General features: G+C 34.7%; 1 protein-coding gene across 1 annotated transcript in view; it reads right to left on the bottom strand.

The window, feature by feature from the left end:
• The window catches only part of LOC107190411 (tyrosine-protein phosphatase 10D), a 52,750-nt gene extending 40,480 nt beyond the window's left edge, over positions 1 to 12,270 (bottom strand). Inside the window, exon 1 of the mRNA XM_015579208.1 lies at positions 12,187 to 12,270. Coding sequence (XP_015434694.1) covers positions 12,187 to 12,270 — 84 coding nt within the window. The remainder of the gene's footprint in view (positions 1 to 12,186) is intronic.
• Between the last annotated feature and the right edge of the window lie 1,441 nt (positions 12,271 to 13,711).

Genomic DNA, 13,711 nt, shown 5'->3' on the forward strand with positions numbered 1-13,711 from the left:
TCGATTATATGTACTTGGAAGTGCAGTTTACAGTTTTCGAAGGATTTGTAAAGAATTCGAACGTATCTCGTCTAGGATTTATACTACGTAAAAGTATTGGTCTCTGTTCGATGTACTCACGAAGTGTTCGAAACTGTACAGTTAGATTTTGATCAAAATTTCATCTCATTGTTGAGGATTTATGCGAAACATTGTTGCTAAAATTATGTAACAAAAGTGACCCAAAGTGTGGAATTTATGTCATTTATGTCATATTATCTTCGAGTACAACAGCTGTACCAATATTCATGGAAAATAGAGTATACACGATGTTTTTTGTAAAACTCTTGGAAAGGTTGCGTAACTTTTAATTGAAATAAGAACCGTCTGTGGAATGCAAATTTGTCGTTCTTGAAACATACATTAGTATTATTTGTGGAATTCTGCTGACACTTCCGATGCGTTAAACCCACAGCTGACACCGTGGGACTTCGAAGTGTGAGAAAGTGTCACTCGTTTCATCTGTCCCCTCAACTGTCGGAGTTTTTATTAAGGTTCGCAAGAAACGCGTTCCTCCTTGCTACCAATGTCGAACAGAATTACTTTCAACTTTTTACAAAGTGTAATTTACATAAAAATTAAACTTCTTGTGAACGCATTATTTGTATTACTGTTATTGAACCACCCTGCACATTTACTTAATTTACTGTACCAGAAAAAATTATTTTTGTATCTAATTATTACTATTCAGACTTAACAAAGGTCAAGTTCTGCCTACAGTTTCTATAACTTCACATTGATACTTTATTTAATTGAAATAATCTGTTATTTTGAAATGATTTAATTGATCTAGACATAAAGTAACGTGACTTTTCCTGAATTATTTTAAACATAAAAATAATAAACTACTTTTAAATAATTCAGTATTGGAAATTTCCATTTTGTGCCTGAAATAATTTCTTACCCTACCTTCCTGTGACTAATAAATTATAATTGAGTGTGTGTGTGTGGTATAAACACATAAAATACACAGTCTAATCGCAACAAACACTCGGTCTCAGTGAAATAGAAATAATACAAGAAAAAACAAAACAATGTTCCGCCGAAGCGCGTAGATAACAAGCTCATTGCGAAAGTGTGTACAATGGGGCTCTCTCGCGCGATCGGCGAACGGTTAGGCTTGAAATTTTTCAGCGTGAAGAACAGGGGGAAGAGGATCGACGATCGTACGCGAACGTTCGTGCAAATTAAAAGCGTTTTAAAGCCAGTCGCCGAAGAACGGTTTCCACCGCCTCCGCTCTCTCTCACTCTCTCTCTCTCTCTCTCTCTCTCTCTCTCTCTCTTTCTCTCTCTCCAGACTGTGCCTGAAAACAGTGTCCATGGAGTTCCGTTAGATCGTAACATAATCATGTATACGTCCAGCTCTGACACCTAGAGAACCGTGTTCGCGTGGGTTTCTGTACAATAAGTAGAACTCCCATAGCTAATGCAATCGATAGCGAATACAATAACTGTTAGATAGAATATAATTTAGAATACAATTTCTGTTAATATGTAACAAAAATATTAAAACCTTATTGTCAGCCGTCATGAACAATCTGAATATTCGTGTGACTTTTTTAAGGTGAGTTTAAACTTGGGACAACTGCCGTAAAAGTTGCTGCAAACGTTTTAACATTTGAAGAAGGTTATGTACATGTTAGGCGAATTCAACGTTGGTCCGTGAAATTGAAGTTTGATGATTTGTCATTAGAAAATGAATTAATAGGAAGGCCAGAAAGTGCCATCGACAATAATGTTTCAAGAGATACTATTGAAAATAATCTAGGACAAATAAGAGACATAACATTTTAATAGCACTGAGGAAAGTAATGTGTGATTAAAGTTCCATTTGTGAGAAGGATATTTCATATAGACCAACCTACTGTTAATCAAATTAGCATACAGACTACGTACTTCATCTTTACGACTCAAACTTTTAATAATGCTTGACGGATGCATCGTATAATTTTAACAAAATAAAGAATACTATCGTGAAAAAGCTGATTCTGATGGGCGTTACCAAGTATGTGCGTTCGTGAATATAAATCATTCTGTTTGCAAACATGGCCCACCACGATACAACGCGTATCATTGAGAGACATTGTAGCAGGCTGATTTATTTCTCCCGTCTGCTCTATTATCGTAGTGAACGGTCCATCCTCCCTGGCCACGCCAGGATGTACTCCAAGCCCACATCCGGATGCACAAGCGTACCAGAGTCGAGTGACAAACGACAGACAGCTACGCACGAGCCCCGCACTTGCCCTTGCGGTGTGTCTTTTACGATTAGTCTGTTCACTCGATTTTTTCAACGGTGTATTTTCATCCAGCCGGTTAACAAAGTTCATTTTTACTGCAGTTCTTATCATTTGAAATACGTTGGAATTTTCTTTAACCTTTTCGAGACTGATTTTTTTAACGATGAACTGATTAATATAATTGTACGGACTACAATACAATCAAATATGAAGAAAAATATAGGTTACGCATTGTGTTATTGCATAGGTTACGCCCACTGTTAATCCTTTAGAATAGAATCGTATGTCTAAATAAGTCTCATATAAGTTCATTGGTTGAAATGTCTTAACAAAATTGTTAATAAATACAATAGTAAATAGAACAAGATAATTAATTATTATATTATGGTTAGGTGTAAAATATTTAATACAGTGTCCAACTCTACAGCTTGAATATACAGTTCCATCCCATGTTTCCACCTTGGCTGCTAAACATCTTGAATTTCTGAACTGAACGACTGAATTTAGTAGTATATTTTCTAGTAGACAGTGTAAAAATGACCTTGGAACGTATTGTTCCGTCAGTCTCAAAAAGGTTAACGGAACTCCTAGTATCAGAATCGTCTTTTATTCAGTTGTCCTATTATCCACGTATTATGTATCTTCTTGCTATACAATCAGTGCAAGTCTACGATTGGAATTTTCTACACAGAATCTTACCTTGTGAACCACGTCAGAATTAGTATGCTACACAATTTTTAAACAAATTTTACTAACAATAGAAAAAGAATTTCTTACCATAATGGAGTAGCAGCTGATTATCAAAAGCAATGTTTATTATAACGTTGTTTTTGCGATACGTGAATTAGTTTCCCCAATCGAAACACGACACTTTTAAATAATGAACAATAATTCGTTGCACATGTGGTTAATAGAAAAATTGGTTCCATATTATAATTTTTCATGTGATTTCATGTAATTTTGTTAACGAAGAAGTAATACATTCAATCATAGGGTATATCAAAAATGAGATGAACTATAAATATAGGTAACAGTAATGCACAATAGTATTGAGTGTCTTACTTAAAATCCATAAATTTTTTACTGTATTTTGTTTAGTTGTATTGTTCTTTACTTTTCATATTAATATTTGCATTCCTTCTTCCAAAATACGTGGAGGACAATGTCAGAAATTAGAAAATTTGTTTAACCGCACAGTTAAATCTTCTAATTAATTTGGGTAGAATAAATTTTACTGTATTAAACACATATTACTCAACGAACATTTTGAAACTGGGACATATGTGAGAATGTGTTTCAATTAATCGATAAATAAGTAAGAAATACGTAAAAATGGGTATAATCAAAGAAAATTGATGTCAAAATGTTGGGAAATGCATCGATAATTTAGGGAAATCCTGCTTCAAATGATTTGATGTCTCGTAGGTCATGCTTAGAATTATAACGAGAATGGTAACGTGACTTATAGTGGATTTTAACATAAAAATTTGTTAACCGTCACAGTTTTCAAAAAACTTAATTCGTGCCAGATATTCATCTTTTGATGTTCTTCTTATATCTTTGAGTCATCAAAGTATGGACGTGCCACAGCTAAGTGCATGCCATTGTTTTCTTACAATCGAACGCTGCTATGTAGAATTAGCGTAGGTCTATATTTGATATTATACAATTTTGTTGATCCACAAACATTTATATCTGTATACTCTCACAACGATAGAGTGACTATACTTCTTTAAACCTGCATACTAATTTTAATATTCAATTTTATTCATCTTGCACAAAGACTTAATATTTCTATAGTTTCTTAGTAATACATAAACACAAAAGAAATCTACCTATGTAAAGTTTCCTTCAGCGTAAGGAAATACATATCGTTCATTAAAATACATATCTACGATGGCGTTACTACCTTGCGCTTGCTTCTTTCCGCGAGATTCGCTAATTACATTGCGTTTTGTTAGTTCCTCGACTCGTTTTTTTGGTCTCAGTGGTTACTGTTAGACTTTCTCTTCGTGCATAAAAAGTGAAAAATATTTATTAGAACAACGGTTATGGTAATGAGCTAGTTCAAACACACGTGAACCGTTTATTTAGAAATGTTAGACACGATCGTTAGATTGTTATATCGATCGTAAATATTTAAATTGAATAGCGTGTGGTAAATGGAGTCTCCCCAATGAAACTGGTAGGTTATTTTTACCTGATCAAAGGGTAAACTACCTGCAGACCGTTGTAAAGGGCTAGCGTTACATTTAGTGGAAAACCCCTGATTGCTGCGAACAGGGTTAAGCTGTGGGGTGACAATTAATATCGCCACGTTTAAGCATGACTCGCCGAAAGCGTAACTTCGGTGTCCCTTTAAGTCGACAACGTCAGTTATTTGCAATACATTCGACGAACAGGCTGTTCGTAGTAAGTGCTTAATTTAGCAGACGGTCATGAGCCCCGAATTCTGGGCCAATAATGTCACTGTGTCTTCCCGATCTCGTCATATTTAACAAAACATTATTCAAGTTTGTCGGAAAATTTGATATTTCCTCTGTCTACGTTGCAATCACAACAGAAATAATTGAAGACTTCAATCCAAAAATCAGGCATCTTCATTTTTGACCATTTTTAAATAGATTAGCACACATTGTACCGATGAAATAAAATTCTATCGTTTCGTGCAACTAATACTTTAAAAGAGCCACAAAAAATAAAATGGCGATATTTGGTACACGTTTGAACCAAGAAGTTCTGAAGGAAGGATAATTTTACACACACAAATATTAATATCAACGAGATACATGCTCCAAATTTATGATCGAAGACTGATACAATAGACATTGATATAACATTTAAGAATTCATTAGGTTTTTTGATTTCAGGCAATCCTACATTGAGTAATGTTGGCTACCATGGACGCCTTTGTTTACCAATGCATTGGAGCGGCACCTAAAAAATCGTACCACTATAGGAACTTGAAAGAAAATTCTTTTTTCATATATCTGAATAATATATAAATAAAGGCCACAACGTTGTTTACTATTGTATATTGTATAGTTTTGTACAGAAAGTATCCTAAAAATCATTTATTTTTTAGCGTTTTAATGAGAAAGTTCCCTTAATACGTATTTTTACGGAAAGAAGCATCGAAGTAAGTGTATCAAATGACAGACATTTTAACATGAAAATTTCGTTAAAGAAAGATAAAAGATAATCTTGAATACCATAATAATACCGTAATAATAATGTTGATTAAATAGTAATAAACAATAATATTTAACATTATATATTAAACATTACATTAATGTAATAAAACTTTTCTTCAAATTAGCTTCTGATGTGTAAAATCTTAGCTTTCTATTCGAATGTTCTTTGAGGTATAAGTTCTTTGATACGTGGAAATATAATTCTCGGGAAATTCATCTTATCATGCTTCTACTAATTTTTCTTTCTGTAGCTGTCATTAATACTGATTATGAGTAATTTACTTTGATAACATTCCAATGACCCATCATACGCGCATCTTGCATCTCGTCTAGCGTATGTCTATTTTGTTCACTTGTCTGCCCAAACACTCCAGGACAGTGCAATAAATTTCCTTTTGGAAATATGTTATTGTACCATCTGCATCAGTCTTTGAGATTCCGTTGAAAGTGCAAAGCTACATTCTTTACGCATTTAATTGAGTCAACATTGAAGGTACACCATTTCAATTTTCAAATTCTTTACATACAACTCTTTACAAGGTGCAAAAATAAAAAATAAGTACAGGCTGTTAAAAAAGGATAAAGACTGAAAAACTTCTGCCCACTTTATAAAATCAAGAAAATTCTTCTAATTTTAGGGAAATATAGTTTACGATTTAAAGTTTTCTATTTTCATTAAGCAATTATTTGAGGTATACAAGGTAAAACTTTGATTCCAGCCATACATATATTAATTTCCACACGATAGATTCTGAAAGTAAAATGAAATTAGTCCCGAAACTATGTAAAAATTCAGCTTTCAAGAGTTATTTGCACAATATAAATTTATTTCTACTAAACAACTGGAAACTAGTTGATCGAAAGTTTCCATTTCCAAACAATATTTGTAGACCCAGAAGAACAGCGTGATCAGTGAATATGTAATGTACAATTTTTAAAAGTGACATTTGTTTTCAGGTATCCAATCTTCATAAAAGGCTATACAAATTTGATCTATTTCGTTGTTTGTCCATACAACAGGCCGTTTTTCAAACAGGAACATCAATTTTCGTTTAAGACTGCCTTTAAAATGATGGTAACGAGAACGTACTTTTCGATTATTGCGACTTACTTGTAAAGAATAACCTTGAAACATGTAAAAATTAAATTTTTCCTGTCCTTCGAGCTGTCTGTTTAGAGTCTAGAATATTCGCCTTTGTATTGTTTTTACGTCGATCATTGCTTTATTTACTTTCACCTAGCCTAGTTACTGTTCACTAGCAAACGTAAATGATCTACTGTATAGTTCCCTGTAACTCTGTACGTTGATCATCGACGCACGATGGGAATGAATATTCCAAGGGAATGAATAATATTTCAGAGTTAAAGACAATTGAAATGGGCGTGGACCATCGATCGAACGCAGAACAATTTCATTTCTTGCGTACCTCGCTGGGTATAAAGCGGCTCGACTTTCGCCAAAGAAACTTTCCTCGAGTCGTGAAACTATATTCTCGATCCTCCATTGCGATTTGAGTTTCGTTTGGTTCAAGAAATTGCCTGAAAGTTACTTTACTTCTTATTATAAGACTATTAGAAAATAAATAGCCGTTTGAAGTATGCTTATGTCATTATTGTCCCTGGCCGTATTAAAAGTTATTGAGTATCCTCAATTATTCTCATACATCGAGATGAATAGATGGCCGATATTTATGCAAATACAGATTTTTTAAGATTAATTTGTAGAAATTGTAATTCAAATAAAAAGTGTTTACTAACGGTTCCATGAAATGCCAAATGAAATGAGAACCTTTCTGAACATTATTAAACAATTTGTTAGATTGAGTTTCAGACAGTCGTGCATTCTATAGATGTAAGATGATTGGAACGTATAAATCGTAATGGTCACCATGTTAATTGAAGTGTGTTAAAATACAATAAAGGAAATATCATTTCCACTCTTCGAGGGAAATTGTTTACATTTTTGTGGAAATTACTAAATACTCTAGTTATTGTTTAGTATAGATTATTTTTATGGTACTTAGGCATTAACCCTCCTGCACTGTTAATTATATCTTTTATAATAGAAATTTTTTAGTTAATTTGACGTTAATAACTTACATATATTACAATTTAACGATAGGCAAATATGTTACCTTAATTCGATTTTAATTCAGGACCAATTGAATTAAAGAAATAGTAATACAATAATTTATTGAACACTGCACGAGGGTTGAGCACTGTTGCATTGTTTGCAATTATTAACACTTCTACTATATTCCACTTGTCACTGGTCAATGTTGAAATAAAAATTACCATATTTTCCAGAGGGAAAAGGAGCTGCATTTATTTAATTGCAAGATAACTTCGTGCCCTTTTTATAGTTGGAGTAACATGTATTTGTAACCCGACTGAAACATTATCAGTCCATGCCTACAGTTTTTCTAACAAAATAATGTTAGAAGGACAAATGTTCTTTGCATATCGTACATGTACATGTCAAAGAACCATTCAACAATAAATAAAACAATAACTTTTAAAGCAGAGATAAACATTTTTAATTTCAGGAACACGATGAATCATACATAAAATAAATGATTACATGAAATAAGATGTTTATGTGCATAAATTTACAATTTATTTCCAATGAAAAAAATTTGTGTAGCACATTATTTAACAAATTTAGATTGGCAAAGGTGACCCAATCGGATAATATATCACACATTGATTTCTAAGAAATGTGAAAATGTGACAAACAAACATTGCTACAAATTGACGATACTTTTCACAGAATTGTGTGAATCGGTTTTAATATATTCTGAGTCCACATGTAGCTTTGGTGTGAAATTTTCGATATTTCATGAATACGATTCAACTATCTGGTAAGTTCCGTGTTTATATTTTATATATTCGATGGTTTCCGTATTTTACGTATTTCCGTACTTGATTTTGTTCCCATATGTTTCCGTATTTCTTTTTTAATTATTTCAGGTTTTCTGCTAATCAACATGTTTATACAGCTTTGATTTTATCTATTCATTTAAGAAAAATATGTCGAATGCATTACCATTCACCACAGTAGATTTTCTTCTTCTATAGTGGTCTATAATTATAAAACTATTGCGGGGGCGTTACTAAATAATTTATATTACTTACAGTATCGATAAATCCTCAGTAATTCGTAATTTTAATTGCTTTAAAGTAGAATTTTTTTCTTTTATGTAATGTTTGCTTTGTATTTTATTGTTCACAAGAAAACTTAATTTCCACTATTATTTCCAACTATTAAATGATCAGAAATAGTTCTGATGAGACAACAATAATTTCTTTTCAGATCATTAAAAAGATATTATTTTTACTATTAGTACTTCGCTTTGCTATGATAGATAACTTGTGTAGGTAAATTAATTGAAACGTTTGATTTTCATTACAAATATTCGTTAACTAATTATTATGCATGATCATTAAACTGACGGTCAAAATTGTAGGATGTCATATAAATTAGTCAAATAAACATTATATGATAAATAAAACGCTAAAATTTAAAAGAACTGACTATAGTCACTATGGTGTACATTTTTTAAATGACGGACTCAAATAGTTAGTATGTACTATTCATTCCAACATTGCTGATTTCAATTGAACAGGATTACAAAATGATCGCGTTAATAAATGCGAAAGAAGCTAGCAATGAAATAAAATCATTGATTTTGTCAGCGTTCGGTGAAGGGGAACCCTGACAACATCTATGGTAATCTTCTTTGCTTGGCCGATTTCGGTCCCCGGGTTGCGAAACTCGGCTGACTTTCCCAACTGTCGAGTACGATGTCTCGTGTAAATGCACTGATGCCCATTGACCCCTGAATTCGTGGTCCAAGAAACGACTATATGTATACGTGACAATGTGCTTGTCCAAATGACGTTTCAACGTTCGTCACGCTGGATTTCCGTCTAAGGAAACGATTCATTTCACGGAAATTACGAATTGTGAAACTCATACCACAATAAGACCGGGTACAGTCAGGTCCGGGATGCGTGCGAAATGATCATATCTCCATTTGGGAATGCTTCGTTTCGTAATTACAGTAAAAGTGAACAGGATAGAATAATACAAACAACATGAAAACCTATCACAATATACGCATGACAACTATCAGCTGGAGACATGAATGTAATCATAAAAAACGATGAAAATAATCTTCTAATTAAAATAAAATTTCACTGCCATTTATAACATCTGTCTGGAAATATCGTTGATCAGTGGGCGTGGCTTCTATTATAAAAATAAACTTAAGCACGGTATACATTGGATAAGGAAGTGGTTTCAACGTTTAGGAATTTCATGATAAGCCGATAAAAAGACCTTGTCGTTACATGGTTTATGTCGTTTTTGACTTCTTTTTCCTTGTACATGTCCATAAATAATTAACCCGACGACTGTGGGGTATGATATTCTCTACCGCTTCGAGAAATGGTATTACATTTTTACTGAGTCAGTAGCTGCCCTCTAACCATGTTCTTCTGTTTATAGACGTGTTTAGCGTCGTGCAGTTAAGATGTTAAGGACAATTTTTATTTAATTCCAGCTCGGCTGCTCGTGAATTGATCACAAATTGTCGGCTGTATTTAATCGTCCGTTCTCACGTGTCCTTTTTGTAAACATCATTGTTTTTCGACGTCTGGAAACATTGTTTGTTCCTTTTCGTAGATCAACAAAAGGGCCTTTGATCGTTGATTACTGTCCTCCGCGAGGTAAGATTGGGACCTACACGCGTTTATTTTAGAGTAAAGAGCAATTTCTAATTATTTTGTGCATAGTTAAATTAAATACACACAGAACTAAAATTTTTTTAAAAATTGGTGTATGTGATACCCCACCACACAGGTCACATAACATTGTCCCACCACACGCGTGTAAGTAACGGAAGAGTGTATTTTTGCGAATTATTCGTGCAAGAGTTTATAAGGAATAAGAGTAAATAAGGAAATTTTTAATTTCATTTTCCGCTTGAATTTCAAAAAACTATTTTAGGGGCTTGTTTTTCTGACTACTGAAAAATGCGGAAAACAAATTTTCGATTTTTTTTTACCATTACACTGGTCTGACCTCTTAATTAGTGGTGATCGACGTTCTCACTCATAATACGTCGTTAGACTGCAGGTTAAAGCATTCAGCAAGGAACTTGCTTCCCCCTGAACTGGACCTCATTAGTGTCCAATGTATGTCGTGCTTGTATGCATTTTCGTGGTGAACTCTTCGTCATATATGTTTACAAGTGAAATATTCCTAACGATATTCTGAATAATGTAGTAATTTAATTTTCACCAATAAATGCTTCGCTTCGTGTATTTACAGAATTAATTGCGATAACCGACAGACTATTGAATATCAACGAAAATTTGTTCGGATTAAACAAAAAAAATGGACATGGACTGATTTTACTGATCCGATCTATATTTTTTGCACTATTCTAAACTTTACTGTATTTTATCTAGGATTTCCATTAACACTTTTTCTACATTCCTGTATCTTTGTTAAATGTATTATCGAGTAAGTATTTAATGCTTCTGAGATTTAGTGGACTAGTAGAAAGTTCACTGTTAAGAACAATATACAGAAATTGTTTCATTACGCAATATGTTTCTGAAAAATAGACAAAAAATTAATTGCTTTATAAAACTCACGAAAGGAAAGAATTCACAATTGTATTGTAGTGTTACTGTTTGAAACTGTAAACGAAATTAATAGTATATTTATATATAACGATAAGTTTGTATTGTTTTATGATATGTATAATCGTAAAAAGTACTACTACTTTGCAAACCAAGAGATTGAGTATCTCGAAAGGATTTAACTTATCGTCGTACAGTTATAAAGATAATGCAGTATTATGTACTTATTGCTTTAAAATGTTCTATTAATCAGTTAAATTAAATATTTACTTGTCGAGAAACGGTTTCTTCCGTTTTTTTTTTCATAATTATATCAGAGATTATGAAGGTGGTCTAATTATAAGACGTATACATCGCTCAAAATAAATAGTGGATTAGGTAAGCAGATTAATTATTCTCTGCTCGAGTAATAAGTGCTATATAGATACTCCGAATGTCGTGTAAAATCTTATATTCAATGAAAACATTATATCGAACAGAAAGTATATACAAATTTTTAAACTAAGGTTAGGATAAACATTTACATATTAGTAGTTACAAAACGAAAATGCTGCAAAAACAGTATAGGCTTCTGATTTCTTCAAAATATAGTGGATTACTTATTGGTATACTTAATATGTACCTTACAGGGTAAATGTTAATTAACGACGGACAAATAGTTAGAGATAGTAATCAAGTGAAAATAATATTTAGAAAGCAGTAAAATTTGATAACAGCATGAACGCTATTAATTGTTACCCTAAAAAAGGATGTAACAAAGTATCATTGTTAATATTATCCTCAATAGTAACAAAATTCGTAGAAATTCCTTAACGAATTTTTCTAAAAACAAATTGTTTATGACAGAATACTGACTGTTATTGTTAATAACCAGGTGTACATTAAAGCCAAGAAGAAAAGTGGCGGTAAACAGACCAAAACGTTTCAGATCGAAGTGAATGTAATCGCAGACATCGTGTCTCAAGTGTCATACTCTCGTGCATCGTACAAGTTGTTCGCAGAAAGGCATTCGACCAACAACGTCCTAGATTCATACGATTATCCGTCTCCATTCCACTCACCTCAGCAAGCAGCGTCAAAAAGAAAAGCAGAGTGCCGTAAAAGGTGGATTTCGGCTCTCGGTGACTGACAACCGTACTCTTCATTCTTAACGAAATCATGTGGCAACGATGCAACGAATTCTATCCACTTCAGCTTCCTTCCTATCTTTCACCCCCTTTTTCCTCCTCTGTTCTAGCCTACTTGCTCACTAAAAATCTCGCCGGTAAACACTTTCGGGCATCCGAGAACGTGCCACCGCTGTCTTTCGATCGATCGACGACACTGGAATTTCCTCCGCGTGCCTCGTATCACGAGAAATCACGTATCCCACCCTGGACACCTTGCAACAACACCTGTTCGCCCGACTGACAGGTAGCACGGTGTCGATAACAACAGCGAGCGCGAGGAACACCAGAAGGAACGACAGCTGCTGCCATATCCATCCGCAAAGCTGACCTCAGTTTGATTAACCGGAACACTCCTCTTTTTATTCTTTTGCCTTCGTCACGGAAATTTTGGTTACGCTCGATGGAATGTTACGATGCCCACGTGTCACCCGTGCCACGAACAAACCGCGCGCCGTTCTCTGCCGATTTTCACCACTTCGGTCGAGTCTTTCCCGGTAATTCCTAATCGAGTGTTCGAAGAACGAGAACGGGGATCACGTGGCCTTCTTTTTTCTCGCTCTTCTGGTTCCGCCTTCCGTCATGACTGCGAAAGCTGTTCGGCCCCCGGTATACAATTCGGTGACAACTTTTAATTCGACCCTCCTAGTATTCAGACTAGAAAGTCACTGGACACGCTGACACGACCGACATACCGTCGATCGACCGTTGAATTGGATCACCGAGAACAATCGCATTTATTGGCGACAGGCATGTTCGATAACACTGTAATGTACTTCTGTTAAGTAGAATCCGCGACGAAATGCTCGTTTCCAGATAAGACTTTTCGCCCCTTGGAACGCTCGCCTCGTTCGGGACACTTCGGATAGGATAACGACCGGGAGGGATGCCACCCCTTCAGCGCAGGCGAGAGACGACGAAGTAACGAATCGAGCGACAGAAAATTTGTGGCTTAACACTCTGGGCCAACTTCTCTTCGTTTCTCGTTGATTTATTGAATCTGCCTTTCAACTATTTTCTGGAATGTAAACGGCCCGCGTTAACGTTATAACGACGGCTCGTCGTCGGAGTGTGTGAATAGAAAACGGCACGGAACGTGAAGAGAATTCGAATTCAGCCCAGTCTTGCCCCTTTGTGTGTTCGGTACCCAAGGTGATTCTACACTGAGATATTTGACGGTTTCGCGTGGTTGCCGTACTCAGCACTGATTCACAGTCAAACTATCGGTCGAAACGTGCCGCCACATCCAATCTCCCTAACGTCAAGGTGAAATGCCGACCACGAAACGGAACTTATCGGCACAGACGAAACTGACCTGTACCTATTGACAGAAACGAGTTTTCATTCTTTCGATCGCTCTTCGGTTTCCTCGTGGAGGCCACACCTGCGGGATCAATATGTCAAGGTACCATTCCGAGTA

Source organism: Dufourea novaeangliae, unplaced genomic scaffold (assembly GCF_001272555.1).
Source record: "Dufourea novaeangliae isolate 0120121106 unplaced genomic scaffold, ASM127255v1 scaffold199, whole genome shotgun sequence".
Lineage (NCBI taxonomy): Eukaryota > Metazoa > Arthropoda > Insecta > Hymenoptera > Halictidae > Dufourea > Dufourea novaeangliae.